The sequence below is a fragment of the Silene latifolia genome, chromosome 11, assembly GCF_048544455.1.
Source record: "Silene latifolia isolate original U9 population chromosome 11, ASM4854445v1, whole genome shotgun sequence".
Lineage (NCBI taxonomy): Eukaryota > Viridiplantae > Streptophyta > Magnoliopsida > Caryophyllales > Caryophyllaceae > Silene > Silene latifolia.
Window position 1 is genome coordinate 24,977,031 of NC_133536.1, and position 16,163 is coordinate 24,993,193.

The 16,163-nt window shown below is 39.6% G+C and overlaps 2 protein-coding genes across 4 annotated transcripts; both read left to right on the forward strand.

Annotated features, from left to right (window-relative positions):
- Positions 1–7,800: 7,800 nt before the first annotated feature.
- Positions 7,801–12,258, forward strand: LOC141611415 (uncharacterized). Of its 3 annotated transcripts, none has more exons than XM_074429941.1 (8): positions 7,801–8,085; positions 8,357–8,430; positions 8,890–9,032; positions 9,116–9,201; positions 9,292–9,400; positions 9,552–9,613; positions 11,133–11,247; positions 11,890–12,258. In XM_074429941.1, exons 1-8 carry the CDS (start codon positions 7,915–7,917, stop codon positions 12,027–12,029), a joined length of 900 nt encoding a protein of 299 aa, XP_074286042.1. In that variant the 5' UTR covers positions 7,801–7,914; the 3' UTR covers positions 12,030–12,258. The 3 variants fall into 3 exon arrangements, with proteins under 3 accessions (XP_074286042.1, XP_074286044.1, XP_074286043.1); XM_074429943.1 differs by having other exon boundaries at positions 7,802–8,085; positions 8,895–9,032; positions 9,116–9,162; XM_074429942.1 differs by having other exon boundaries at positions 7,804–8,085; positions 9,116–9,162.
- Positions 12,259–13,974: 1,716 nt separating this feature from the next.
- LOC141611416 (uncharacterized) lies at positions 13,975–14,742 on the forward strand. The gene has a single exon (XM_074429944.1). The coding sequence runs from the start codon at positions 14,342–14,344 to the stop codon at positions 14,564–14,566; it is 225 nt and encodes a 74-aa protein (XP_074286045.1). The 5' UTR covers positions 13,975–14,341; the 3' UTR covers positions 14,567–14,742.
- Positions 14,743–16,163: the final 1,421 nt, after the last annotated feature.

The window sequence follows — 16,163 nt, forward strand, 5'->3', positions numbered from 1 at the left end:
ATTCCTTCACGTGATTAGTATAAATAGGAGCTTTCGTTCCTCATATTTCTCACGCGAGTGTCCGCCCTTCTCTTCTCCCTTTGCATTCTAGACCTTTGTTCTTACTTTTTGGCACCTACGTGCTTGAACATTCGACCACGTAAGCTCGGATCCTTCCGGGTACCAGCCTCGTTTGCATGACCGACCAATTTGACCAACTCCACATCAATCAACTTAATTAATCTAATCGTTTTCCTCTTACGAGGGCACTTTCTTTACATTCGCGTCGAGCATCACTAATCGATATCTTAGTCCTTCTCGTTTCGTCAAACATGTAAGTCTGAGGGTGTAAATCTCTCTTTTATTTATTGTATTTTACCTTTTTGTATCATCAATTGTAAGGTTTATGTCGAAAATATCATTAAAACCGATTTCTAAAACCCTTTGTTAAAACCTTTTTTACGGATTTCCAGTAGACAGACGTCGAGAAAGGACGCAAAGAATCGCTGCGCCTCTTGAAGGAGCGCAGTTCTGCTGCGCCTCTTCGTGAGGCCGCCGCAGCCTCCTGCTTCCTTTCTTCTTCCTTCGTCCTCTGTAATTCGTTCAAGTTTTTATTTGTTTTCGTTCGTTCTTTAATTCTTTGACATGATAGCGTATTAACCTCACATGTATATTATTGTTCATCATTAACATGTTTTATCCACTATAAATCCGACTTAAATCCCTTATAATCTCATATTTGCGGGTTTTCGTCATAAAACTCAATCCGGGTTGTAGGAATTCGATTTGTTCATATTGAGTTTCTGGAATTCGATCTTTGATATATTTTCATCTGTCTTTTGTCATATTCATCGCATGTTCATCATTAATTTGTCATTAATCCATCATGTTTAGTCTATTTCATTCACCTATGTCACTAATCAATCATTTGTTCATGTAATTAATTAGTAATATTCCGTCTCATCCATGTTTTACTGCTTTTATGACCCATCAATCACATGTAATTAACCTGATAATCACTTCCATCCGAGTAAATAATATTAATCGACCTTTAAATTTACCAGCGAGTATTAACAACACGCATATCCGGCTTCACAGCCAGAATTCAGGTCAGGAACAGACGCAGCAACTGCTGCGCCTATTCCAAAGGACGCAGTTCTGCTGCGCCTGTTCCGGGTTGAATTATGTCCCTGAACTCCGTTGTTGCTTGACCTTAGTTTAATTAGCTTATGTATAATCTACTATTATCCGTATTATCACCTTTCTGATATGTTCGTTAATTTATTCCTTTATTCTTTTTCTCAAATCATCCGTTTTAAAGGTATTTTCGACATAAATCGCCTATCCCATTGTAATTATTGTAATCTTCTCTCGTTGTATTATTTATCGCATTTGTATGATTCATTTGTATGTTTTCATATGTAATTGAACTTAAATCCTACTTCGACACAATTGTATGCTAACTACGTGTTAACCGACTTAGTCTAGTCTTCACATGCTAGGATTAAAACTTGGATGTTGCATTGCATGCATATAAACCGACAACATATTGAGTATAGATAACTTCCCTAATCATTAGTAGAGGCCGCTATCGAGGCGGGCGGGATTAGGTGTTCGATCAAAAGAGCTTCCTAATACGTATCCTCACCCCTTACTCCAGATCTCCGTGAACACCCGTGTTCATTGGCATCCACGAGAGTCATTCTAGACATAGAATGCTATGGGTAACGATTGCTTAGTGTTCATGTCTCTACTTTGTGTCTTGACATGGCACGAGGTATTCGAACGGTTCCAATTTCCCATAAAAATTTGTGGTGACTCCAACAAAAATGCAAACGCTTGTTCTCCTCTCTCCCAAGCGCCCCCGTGGGCCCCCGCTGTCCACACATAAGGCTGCTGCTGGTGTGGAGGAGGTGTAGGATTGAGCACATTTTGACTAGTCCATCTCAAATTGGGATAGACTGCCCCTTGGTTGTTGTAATAGGAACCCCCTCCTTGCTTATATTGCTGAAACGCAAGGACTTGTTCCTTCTCCACAAGACAGCCAACAGCAGTGTGGCCATCATTACTCCCACATCTCTCACATGAACGGTCTCTCCTCTAGTAAGAACATGGACCGTCTGAGGCTCCCTAGCAGCTTGTAACTCCAACTTGTCAAATCTAGCATTCATGGCTTCCAGCTGAGCCACAACATGCTTATCAACTGCATGAACTGTTCTTATACTATCCCTCGGGTTACTATACTCAGCACTATGGTTCGCCATCTCTTCAATAAGGGATCATCCCTTATCATCATCAGTTTTCTCCTGGAATCTCCCACTAGATGCCGCATCAAGTATGGCTCTGTGGTCATCATACAGCCCATTGTAGAACTGATTAGCTAGAAACCATGGGTCAAAACCATGGTGAGGAATAGACCTCACCAACTTCTTGAATCGTGACCACGCCTCATAAAAAGTCTTAGTGGGAGCATGCTTGAAACTGGTAATCTTGGCCCTCAGCAAATTGGTGCGCTGTGGAGGGAAATATCTCTTGTAAAAGGCAAGAGCAAGAGACTCCCAATCTGTAACTCCTGCAGCTGCGGTCTAAGTTAGTCAGCCACTCCCTGGCTGAATCGGCCAAAGAGAAAGGAAATAAAACCTCCTTAATCTTATCTTGAGTTACCCCCTTAGTGGCGGGGATAGTAGAACAGTAGTCTGTAAAGACCTCCATGTGCTTCCTCGGGTCTTCACCAGCCACACCTCTATAGATATTTCTCTCCACAGATATTTCTCTCCACCAGATTGTAAGAAGGACGGATGTCGAATGTATTCCCATCCTCAGTCTGGAGATTGAAACCTTTTGGAATAGAGGATGCTTTAGGCACCAAATGACTGGAAAGCTTTGGCATCTTTACTGTAGAAATTGGACTGTCTTCGAAAAGAGAGTGATGTAGCTCTGGCTCGAAAGTACTCAAGTCTTCCTTTCGTGATTTTCTCTGCAGATGGAGTCTATGCCTAAATAATCTCTCTGGTTTTGAATCAGCTGAAACTAACTCAAACCTGTCTGACCTGGGCATAAACAACACTGAAAGAAAATGAATAAGAACTGCCTCAAGGAATAAAAATTCCCTGAGACGGATAAAATAAACGAAACAAAAACAGATAGGGCAATTGCCTCCCCGGCAACGGCGCCAAAATTTGACACGTCTGTCGTGTACCTGTCAAAAATAAACTAACTAAACTAACTATATAGCTAGGGAAGTCAGGTCGATCTCCTCAGGGAGGCAAGATATCTGTAGAAGTCCGTCTATTTGGTCACAAATGGGGGGAGGGGGGGTTGTTTGAATTGTTTTCTAAACTACGAAGTATAAAGGGAAAGAGAAATAAAGGCAAGAGCAGTAAAGGCAAGAAATACGTTTAAACTCTCAGATAGAGAGGGACATGTCGGGAATTCGGTTCACTACGGTAGTCCAGTGACTCAGCTGTAAATGACTCAGACGAATTTATGTAAGACGGATGTGGAAAGGTCCTTTCGGTCCACTTTCTATCCTAAAATACCACTAACTTAATTTTCATTCTCGTCAGGGTAGTCTACTGTTCATAGCAGGCATATTTAGTCCAATCTTTCGATCTAGGATTAATTTTAGCCAGATTAAAGAAATAACTCAGAAGCGTGCACTCAACTAAGTCGATAAATACAATTAAATTGCTATGGTGACATAGTCTCACAATCAATTCATCTATTTCATTTACTACATCGTCACATTCCTACCGCAGATCCCCTAATCCCAACATGATAAGGGTTTAGCTACTCATATTGCTAATTAAACTATCAAAACTAACAGCAGACAAAATTCCAGCATTCAACATATTAAAACTATAATAAAATTGCATAAAGAATAAATTAGCGCAAAGGAAATAATGAAGCAAACGAATGATTAAAGCAACAACAATCAATTATTATTAAGAGAAGAGAAGAAGATTACAATCGTGCGAATCCGGCATAAAGAACAATCGAATCCGAGCAATATAAACCCAAAGAACAAGGTTACAGTGAAGAAGAGTGTTTAACGCAGTAAAGTTTGATAAAAGCTAAGTAGTGAATAAATCTGATAAGAATCGAATGCCTAATAACCTAGTTAACGTAGGTTTAAATAGGAAAATAACTAAGTTTTGCGAAATAAAACAATACACGGGCTGATTAAAGCCCATAGCAGCGAAAACCACTCGATCGAGTGGAATAAAACCACTCGATCAAGCAAAACCTTATCATAATCTACTCGATCGAGTAGATAGTTACTCGATCGAGTAACTCTTCTTTTTGCAACTTAAGGATCGAGTAGATAACTGCTCGATCGACTGACAGGGGACGTAAAAACCACTCGATCGAGTGGTAAAACTGCTCGATCTAGTCCTTTGTCTTCAAATCAGCTCAAGTCCGCGCCCGATTGCCTCGTAATCCGTGCCATCACGCTTCCCAATGCAGTATCTCACTCAGGAAAATCCCGTCTCCTCTAAATGCATGCAAAAAGGACGAAAAAGGGTACGATTCCACTACTTTCGCGTTCATTTCTACAAAATGGACAAAACGAACCAAAGTAGCCAATTCGGGGCAAAATACTATAAAAACAGTATGAAAATGCATAGAAATACGTGCTGAAATAGGCTAAAAAGACTATACAAAATGCACGTATCAGAGGTTCTTATAAAGGTAGTTGTCAATTCACTCCCTACCTATGTTATGAGCATTTTTAAATTTTCCGTTAATTTCTGTGACGAGCTTAGATCATTAATTTCTTGCTTCTGGTAGGGGCATGAAGAGGGGAAGAAGGGCATAAGTTGGGTGGCGTGGCAAAGTTTGTGTAAACCGAAGGGTCTTGGGGGAATGGGGTTTCGTGACTTCCATTTGTTTAATGTCGCTCTTATAGGGAAACAGATTTGGCGATTGCTCACAGCTACTGACTGTCTTTTTACGGGGGATAATGCGTGCTAAATATTTCCCCAATGGCGATGTGATGACGGCTTCGATGGGCAGCTCCTCAAGTTACACTTGGAGAGGAATGGTCGAAGCTAGGGAGGCGCTAATGACGGGTTGGAGGCGACGGATAGGGAATGGGCTAACAACACGGGTTTGGCTAGATGCGTGGTTGCCAGAGACACAAACTGGGCGTGTGATAACACCATGGGTTCAAGGGTTCGAGCCTTCGAGGAGATGCGGGTAGCTGAGCTTCTGGAGGGAGATGGGACAGGTTGGAATCGTGAGTTACTCTCACAAGTGCTACTGCCTATTGATAGAGACCGTATCATCAATATTCGGGTTAGCCCAAATAGACCGTGCGATGTTTGGTATTGGGTTGCGGAAAAAGATGGTCTGTATTCGGTAAGATCGGCTTATCGAAGGCTGGCGGGGGAAAAAGAGGCAGTGGAGGTGGGAGGCGTTTCTGATTGGGAGAAGGAAAAATGTTATGGAATCGGCTTTGGAAAATCCCGGTTTGGCCCCGAGTGAAGCTCTTTTTTTGGCAGGTGTGCAGCGAGGCGTTAGCGACAAGAGCAAACATAGCGGCGCGCATACGAGGTGAGTGTTCTTTTTGTTCTCTTTGTAATTCTTATATTGAGTCGGCTTTGCATTTGTTTCGTGACTGTGCGGTTGCTAAGAGGGTTTGGGAGGGGTTGGGCTTGGAGGAGGAAGAAGAGGAATTGGTCGGAGGGGTGCGGGACTGGCTGGAGGCCAAATGGAAGGAGCTTGGGTGTCGTGAGCATTCTATCTTTATGGTAGGTTGCTGGGCTTTATGGGAACATAGGAATAAGGTGGTATTTGACGCAAAGGAGGTGGATCCATGGGGGGTTATTCGAAGGGTGGAGGATGTGATGGGGGAGATTGAAGGGGGAGGGTTTATAAGGAAAAAAGGAGGTGCGAGGGAGGGTGGAATTGACGGGAGGAGGGAGCAGCGAGGATGGGTGGTTCCTCAAGCGGGGTACGTGAAGGTGAATGTGGATGCGGGAATTAAAGAGGATGCGGGAGTGAGTGTGGGAGTTGTTTGTCGGGATGAGTGGGGGAAGGTGCTTTGGGGAATGTCTTCGGTCGTGGAGCAAGTTGGGAAACCACAGATGGCGGAAGCAGTCGCGGTCTATGAAAGAGTTCGAGAAGCGGTGCGGAGAAATCATACCCATGTGGTCGTGGAGAGCGATTGCTTATCGGTCGTCGAGGCACTCAAGAAGGAGATCCCAGGAAGGAGTTGTAACACCCCCTCATACCAAGGTACCTTACCAAGGACTACCCTAGCATGAAAGGCTGTTACCATCTCGGTTTCCCGAGGTTAGTATATCAAAGTTACAATTTCCAAACAACATTTATCAAAGTATATAAAGTTAAGAAATACATTATCTCAGACCAACTCAAAATAAACGTACGAGGTCTCAATACAAATGAAATCCAAGACATCTAAACTCATAACAACGGAAGCTAGACTTGACGTGGTGACTCCCCCTGACTGTCCCATAGCTAAACATCTGCATTACCTGTCACAATCTGCTCACCATCCCCGAATGGATCACCGCAGGTTTTACAAAACAACAACACGGGGTCGATTACTCAATCAATATAAGACAACAACAATACAACCAGTCATCGATCTCACACAAGAACCGACTACACACCGAAGTGTGTAGCCCCGCAGATTACCCATCGCAACAGGTAATCCTCGCGCCATGGGTGACCGCACCCATCCCCACCTAGTCCAGCTCATCAACGAGCGACTAACAATCCCCGTCCCTTAATGTGCACATCCCCTCCCGTGGCGGGTTCCACGGAGGGCGAACTAGGGTGTGAAGCCACTCCCGCAAGTGACTCCACCACAATCACAATCACATGACATCACAGCCATCTCAATCCGCTCATACCAACATCGTCACAACAATCTCCATACTCCGATGATCAGCAGATAACAACAATTACAACAAGCACAATCTCAAATCAATTGACAAGAACCGAGTAGGAAACCCTACCTTAGCAATCCGCTTACGCTGCAATCAACCATACGAATGCATAACGAATATCACATTGTCATCTACAACAATAATCACATAATACAATTACACTTTGCACAATCCCATTTTCCCCAATTCCATATATACAGTAACCCCAAAAGAACACAATTGACAAGGGGATGAAACTTACCAACAGTAGAATAAGAAACTACACGCAAGGATCACGACGATTTGCACACACAACGAGATTAGAGGATGATTAGGGAGTGATTGGGGAGAGATCGTAGAAATGATAAGGCTTTCCAATGATATTAGAAACTGACGCGGAAATATAAAATACCCTAAACATTCCCTAATCAAACCGTCGAAATAACACTCCGCCAAACCGGACACTCGGTCGAGTAAGTGTATACTCGGCCGAGTGTCCCATACTCGGTCGAGTGTTCACTTTACTCGGCCGAGTGTTCCTCGGCAGAACCAAAACAACACACATCCTCAGCACTACTCGGCCGAGTAGGCTCTACTCGGTCGAGTAGTCACCAAGGAAAATCCGTAGTGTTACAGGAGTAGTCTAGCGTTAGTTTTAGAGGATATTTTATCACTTTGTAATTCCTTTGTTTCTGTTCGTTGGGCGTATACTAGCCGTGCAAACAATAGTGTCGCTCATGCTTTAGCTCATTCTTTACCTTTTGTAGCCAGTAAAGTAATTTGGTCGGATAGTTTACTGCTGACCGCGAACAATGTTGTTTCTTTTGATTCATTATCTATGCAGTAAAGCCTTCGGGCTTTCCTTCTCAAAAAAATAAAAAAAATAAACTGTTACTAATCCGAAATTAACCCGACCCACTTAAAGCGTTTGCCCGTCTACTTACAAATTAGCACGGAGAAAATCTGACAAGATAAAAACGGTAAACAGAGATAATCGGCCCGCTTCACCATAGTGTATACTCCATAGCAACTGTCTCCAATGGTGATTGCTCTAAATAAAATGACGAATATGCCAAGTTTTATAGCTCGGCAGCCATGGCTGAAACTCAAAACTACCATTAATGTAGTCCGAGCATTCTCCACCGATTACTCCAACCAGTCTCGCGGTGGTCTCCCTCGTTTCTTCTCCCCAACCCTTCCTTCTTCAAAGGTACTCTCTTCCCCTCCTATTTCGCTTAATTTCTTTGGCTTCAAGTTTTCTCATTTCCGGGTGCGCTGTTATTGGGTCATTTCAATAATTGAACTTTACTTGAAATTTCCATTTTTTTCTATTTTATTTTATTTCATTAGTAATTCGGCCCGCTGAAAACTTTTAACTATGAATTTAGTGAATGGTTTAAAATACTGCGTTTCTTGTAATTGTTTATGTTCCCTTTATAAGTTGTAGAGATCTTATTGCGTGCACTTGCTCATGAATCCAGGGTGGTGTAGTACGAGTTCAAGGAGATGAGTTTTGGCATATGATTAAAGTTCTCAGGTTGAAAGTGAATGATAGGTAACTATATATTTTACTGATCAATAAGTGTTTTTGTTTGCTGTGTTTCCTTAATGCAATCATGCCCGAGAACATGAGGAGGAATTTTTTTAGTTGGCCTTAGTATTGTCTATTCTTCAATGTGGAGATCTTTTTACTCTACATCAATTCGGTGCGTGTAGGTTAGTTCTTGCCAAGTCCTATGTTAGACATGGATCCGTTGATGTGTTCATGCAAAATTGCCAAGTGTGATATTTGGACGGGTGCTTCTCTGACTTTATGCATTGAGATAAAGATTTGGATGGTGCGTCTTTGCTGAATACATGAACATAATTTGAAATTCAATGATCAATCTTTCATTAGTCAATATCCTCATCAAGTATATTGTTTCACGGGGCCAATTTTCCTACGTTTTAATGTGATACAGTCTTGTCTCTAACTACATCTAATCAGCAAATGCTTACTAAAATATAATGCAAGGATAGAACTTTTCAATGGAAAAGGGTGTTTGGTGGAGGGTTCCATAGAGAAGGTTGATCGAACAGGGCTTGATTTTGTTGCGATTAGAGATTCCGTGGTAGTACATCCTCATGAACCACAATGGGATGTATTTGCAGCTCTTGGTAAGTTTGAAAATTAATATGTTGACTTCTACACTTTTTTCTTTTTTGTTTTTGGTCATGCATGCTCAAATGGAGTATTGCAGGTACACTGAAAGGCGGTAGAGCTGACTGGCTTGTCGAGAAGTGCACCGTATGTTTTTGGCAGCTATGTTTCCATCTTTCATTTAAGGCAGGATGTGACTAGTACTTTATTTTATGGAAGTTTGCTTCTATCATTTCCTGATAGTCTGATACGGTTTTGATGTTCGTCACTTTTTAGGAGCTAGGAGCTAGTAGTATAACCCCACTTTTGACAGAACGTTCTGCTTTGATATCAGAAAACCGGGTTGATAGGTTACAACGAGTAATACTAGCTGCAACTAAACAATGTAAGCTACATGTTAATCCGTATAATTATATTATTGACAATGTTTTTTTTTTTTTTTTTTTTCTTTTCTTTCAGTATGTACCTAGTTTCAAACTCATTGAGATATAATTTCTCTTAGACTGGAAAATAACTTCTGGTACATGCCATTTCAGGTCAACGGTTGCATGAAATGACTTTAAATCCTCCTATGCAAATTAGCAGCATTGTACCTATGGTGAGTTGTTAATTACAAACTTTATTGAAACAGACAAAAATCGTTGCCTGATAAACACGCAGTTATGCACTATAACTCTATAAGCACCAATTGCTTTGTTTTACGCATCACTTGTTAACCTGGGCTGTCTAATTTGATACGAATATGTAAGATGCGATATGCATGTGATAGAGTATGTGATACATTTATATCATACGTCTTGGTACAAATACACGTGAACTAGTCTGTGATTCACTAGGCGCGGAGCAAGAGTATATCACATCATATGGACTCAAATGTGTCTATACTTTCATTACATGCCATTTGCTCCTCAAGAACCCCTCTAGCAATTTCCAGATGATTTTGTTACTTATATCACAACTTTGCGCTCAAATTTTCAGTGATTTCATCATGGTGACATGGGAAGGTGTCTAAGGCATGAATTATAACCTTTTAGGTTGATATTCTTGGACCATCTTGACTTGAGTGACTTTGTAAGTTAAGGTTATCAACACCAACTCATAGACAACTTAGGATTACTTCTATGCCACATGTGTGCCTTGTATAACTGTGGGGTGCAATGTCAAAATTTGCTGTATGCACCATTTTGTTGTTTAATATTGGAACAATTATCGTGACCACAGCCAACGTGTTCTTAGGATGCTTGCTGGAAATTTTGAATATCGAAACTATGCCCCCATGAAGCCGCCCTTGTCGTATATTATAACATTCAGATTTGACCTTCCAGGCTACCCCATGCCACCAACTCATAGACATCCACGGCAACGCATGTGTCACTTGGGTGCGTAGTTTAGCCTTCATGCAATGTTTCGACTCATCGTGGTCTTGACAGGTGGGATATTGAAAATAGCGTGATGCACTACTTTCCGATTTGAGAATGGATTAATTGTCATCATCAAATCCAATGTCCACCCCTAAGATGCAACACAAATTTGGTGGACCGAGACCACAATTAGCAACCGTGTCAAAATGAGTTAGAGGTTGTTAACACCCTGTCATAGACATCTTAGGATCACCACGACTCTATTTTGAGACCCTCTTTTGCTGATAAGACCTAGTTGAATGGTTTTTTAGTGTTCCACTAAAGTTTCTAAACTCTTCTTTAGAAATAGAATTGTGTAATATAGAGTATGAGATAAGCTGGAAAATGCACTTCTGGCTTTTTGGTATGAATATTGAGCAATTTAGTTCAGTTTACTCAGGGCTTTGGTACGTCACTGTCTCACTAAATGCCTGCAAGACCACTCTTAGATATGACTGATAATTTCCTCTAAAAGGACTTGTCATCTGTTTGACACAGCTGTGTCTTTGGAGCTAGGGCTAATATCAATGTGGATTTTGAGAAACTTTTCTGTTTTCCTTTATTTTTGGTGCTTGGGAATGCTTTTGTGTTTTAGTTACTCCGTCAATGCAATAAATTTGGATTTTTGGTCCTCATTTAATTCCCCTCAAAAATAGTGCATGCTTGAACCAATACTCCACCTTGGTTTGATTCACGTATCTTGTATTGTGTTATCAGGTTGCTCGATCAAAGTTGTCTTTTGTTGCTACGGCAGAAGGCACACCTATATTCAGTACTCTCGAATCATCTAATATAGAAGCTAAAGGCTCTCTCATAATTGGGCCAGAAGGAGGTTAGCTTACTTCCCTTTGCTGTACTATTTCATCATGCCAAGTTAATATATTCATGTTGCTAGTTTCCGACTATATGTAATTAAGCTAGTTGAAAGACGCAAGTAAGCCGGTTGTTTGTTGACTCTATCAAGAAGGCGTAACATGTAGAAGAATGATTTGTGAATGTTTCATGTGTAACCGAGGTCCCTATGCAAAGGCACCAAATTCATTACCCAAATAATATAATAAGAACATCATATATTGACAGTCAAATACAAGACTTGCGCTTCTATGGTAGATGATGATGCTGAGAGCCGATACTCATCTTTGTTGGAAGTTGTCTTCTTTTTGACACTGTAATGTAGGATGAAGTCCATTCATGCATCAATAGAGAACATGTTTGTTCTACACAAGTCTCGTGATCAACTCAGCTGGTTCCATTTTGTTTTGGAAGAAGGGAAAAGTGGACTCGCTGAGCGGTTCCATTTTGTTTTGGAAGAAGGGAAAAGTGGACTTGCTGAGCGGTTTTGATACTAACCAGTTTCAGATCCGAGTCTGTGTACCACAGCCACTCAAGATTTGTGCTTTTAGAAACAATATTTAAGCAGTTGCATTTGTAACTTCATCTTACTATTTCTCATCAGAATATTTATTGTTTTCAGACTTCACTGAGGAAGAATTAAAAATGATCACAGAAGCCGGGGCTACTGCAGTTGGGCTTGGGCCACATCGCCTGAGAGTCGAAACGGCTACAATAGCACTCTTAGCTACACTCATCATGTGGTCTGATTCTCAACAGTGAGTTTTCTATACTTCTCAACTCCGAAAAAGTCGTCGGCAGAATCAGTGTCTCAAAGTTCGTCTCATCGTACCCCATTGTTTAGATTATACTAGCCTGATTTTAAAGTTGCTCGTATGTTAGTACAACTGCTATTAGTTTGGTTCATTGTTTAACATATCCATAATTTAATAAATTATGAGACAGAAATTCGTACATTTAAGTTTTAACCACGATTGCAATGTGACATAAAGATCATGTATCCTATTTCATTCCATGTTAATGTCTCTTAAGAATAGGTCTCACTTGTATATCCGTCACAAGCTTGTGACGGATCAAATATCTCCCACATAGGAAGATAAGACAAAAAGTAGAATGCATAGAGAATCACAAATGACTTGTCTTTATCCTCCATGTGGGTTTTATTTGACCTGTCACAAGCTTGTGACGGATATCGGCCGTCACAAATGAGAATTTGTGAAGAAATATTAATTGTCAAATCACTCAAGTTAGCTTGGTTTGTTAAAATTAGTTGAAAAGGTAGTTGAAATCTGAAAACTTAGTTCAATTAGGAGCTGATAAAGTAGTTGATTGTATTAAAAGAAAGTTTGGTAAAATAGCTGAAAAGCTACTTTGGTTAAATAAGTTGGCTTATTTTTCACATGCTACTTTACTACTTTAGGTAGCGACTTAGGGCTGTTAATGAGACGAGACAGCTCGCGAGCAATTCGAGCTCGACTCAGTCAAAGCTCGGTCAAAGCTCAGCTTGTGAGCTCGGCTCGGGCTCGGCTCGAGAGCTTAACGAGTCAAGCCGAGCTAACGTTGGCTCGGCTCGAACTTGTATAATTAGATAAGATATTTCTCATATTTTATAAAAATATTTTGTCATGATTATATATTTGTATCACACATATAAAAAATGTCTTATTTATTTTCCAATATTTGTATATAAAACTTTTGAGCCTTGTTAATAAAAATATCGAGAGAAAAAACATGAAAATTCAACAATTATATATAGGCTCCAGTTGAGCTCGAGTTAAAGCTCGTAAGCTTGATAAACGAGCACAATTTTTTCAAGCTCGGATAGGCTCGAGATCGGCTCGTGCTCGAGTTTTACTTTATGAGCACAAGCCGAGCAAGGCTAAGCTCGGGCTCAGCTCAGCTCGTTAACACCCCTACGTAGCGTTTCATTCAACTAGCTTATTTCGTTAAATAAACTACTTATTAAACATTTAGACGAAAATAAACTAACTGCAATTTTGGTTCAATAATTCTTCTAATAAACAATTTTACAGAAAGGTTATTATTAAATTATCAATTAATTTAACAATACGAGAAGACACGAGTTTGGGTTTTAATTGTAAGTTTCGTAATGAGGTCAAATTTTTCAAGCTCGAGTGATTTCAAATTTTACGTCATTAACAGAGTCACAAACTCATACCAGGCTCGACTTATTATCACCCGTATTCTTACGTCTAAACCATGGCAAGGTTGTATCTAAATTCAGAAGTTGACTTTTCATATTAAAAGTGTAGAACGTTTTGCGTACGCACATTATTTAAGTGTCTAAGACTTGACAACGTAACTAGTACAAGTCATTAAGTCAAACTATAAAATAACGTCCTAAACTAAACGTTACCTCACCACAAAACAAAAGTAATATAATTTTTTTTTTTTTTTTTTTTGAAGAATCTTAGGTTCAAATCTCATCAAAAGCAATTTTGTGAGAGTAAAATTGGCCGAGACTATACCTTCTACACTTCAAGCCTGTCACATCCTAAAAATGGTGGTTAACCTAGTGTACGTGGTTTACAATAGGCTATCACGTATACTCAGTGTTTACCCCAGTAATGATCTTCTGTCCCATTAGGTATTCAATTCTTATCCCACTCCATACATATTTTGACACATCAGCTAATTAATACTCCATATATTGGATATTTTATTCTTGCAATAGGTAATATGGCCGAAAATAAATGGAGTGAAATACAGACACAAAAGTTGAAGAGGATACTTACTCGTTTACCCACTACACCGCAAAAACAGTGAAATCCCATTTTAAAAGGGTTTTTAGTCAAATGTTCACACAACATTTACTGTCCAGGCAACAACCCTTTTTTTTTTTTTTTTTTTTTTTTTAATGTAACAACCAAACCCTCTATTTAATGCCAATTAAACGAAGTCAAATGCACCGTCCCCCACATTTTAAGGTAAGAAATCACATTTAACATCCATGAAATTAATACACTTCCATTTTATCATAAATTCATAATAATATACAAAGTATTTAAATTTCATCACTAATTAAGCAACGTAAGTTATAACTTATACAAATAATGGCAATTTCTCAGCTTGGTGATCTTATAGAAACCATTAAATCAAAGGTGAATTCATTAAAGAAGAAGAAGAAGAAGAAGAACACGTTTTCATCTAAGAAGCCTTACATTAAGATGGATAAAAGTGCTAGTGTCAAGGTCGAGATTCGCAGTCGTAAGGCTCGTCAACTTATTGATAAAACCTTGAAATCTGCTGATCGCCCTGGCAAGCTTACCGCCGTCTGATCGAGTTGCGAGTTTTGTGTGAGACGGTCTACATGCACCCGCGAGACTTTCTTACCATCTTGCACTTGAATTTAGTAGTTAGTATTTCAATTCTGGTTTTTTTAAAATGTTTTATTTGGTTGTTACATGTATAAGTTGTATATAATAAAAGATCATAATTATTGGGCGTTTTTTTTTTTAAGTATTTTCTGATGATCAGACTCAAAATGCTTTGTATGAAATTTAACTTATTAGAAAGGTGGATTTGTCGCCTTGTCGGTGCTGTCATATGACTAATATGAGTAGTTCTAAATGGCTTTTTTTTTTAATGTGTTTTAATACTCTCTCCGTAACAGTCATTTGTTTATCTTTAACTAAAATATTCTGATGGTGAATTAGGCGTTAGAAGAAAGATGACAGAATTTTCAAGGATTTGTTACGGAATTGTTTGATTAGTATGAATGTATTAATTTCATAACACATGATGCTGAATTTTGAGAATTGGAAAGTTTAGAGGCGTTAGTTCGACGAAAAACACAAATAACATATTAACATCTGTTTTGTTTTTGATGGAAGAGCAACAGTGTACTGTACCATTTGTAGAAACGTCAGAAACCACGAGTTTGAAGATTTCGCCATTACGGGTAGGGGCCTTCTTGGGTCACGAATAACATCCTAAAGGGTCCCAATTCAATTAAACTGGAGGAAATTGTTGCTCTCACGTTTGCTAGATTTTTATGTGTATATGCAAGTAAACACTTTGCCAACATTCTGCTTTGTGTTAAGTTAGGATTAAATTAGAAGTCGAGAAAATTACGAGGAGTTCTCATTCTACAAAATGGAAGTGTATCCTGTAACTAAAAAGTCTTAAATTATTTATGAGATTTTGGAATAGAAAGTATGTTGCAATTCCCTTTCCTGCAACATCCATCAGCATTGCCACAGGATCATTAGCATTTGTATCCCTGAACCTGTACTGCAAAAAAAACTGTTACCATTCGGGACTAGTAGGATTTACAGCATTGTTTTCAGAATGATTGGATTCAAATCGCAACTAGTAGGAATCTGTATTACAGCACATTGGCAACTTGTTATAAATGATGAAAAGAATTCAAGTAGTTGAATGTTGATGTTGATTTAACAAAAGAAAAGGGAGGTGCATTGGCAGGAATCTTAATACTCGTAAATCGGAAAGGTAAGAGCATTGGATTACAGATTGCAGATGTGCAGGTGAAGTGCCATTTTCAGTAAGATAATGGCTTGCTGGTGCCATATGCACATGCATTACTGGGATACTAATACACTTCCTGTCATGGGTGTTTTTAGCCCAATACTCATTTATGAATGGGCTCCTCTTTTCTGTCAGTCCTACTATACTTTTGTCATGGGCGCTGGGGACACTCCAATTATACCACCCAGTGTTTTATGTTCTACAGAAAATGACGTGTGTGTGAAGCGGTTTTACGTACTCTCTCTGTTCTAATCATCTGCTTACCTTTGATTAAAATACATCTCATTCCCTAGTTTTTGAAAATTATTCGATTCACCTACATTTCCACTTGGCCTATACCTTGGATTCATTTTTCAAAATCATTTTTATTGTAATGTCACAATCCAA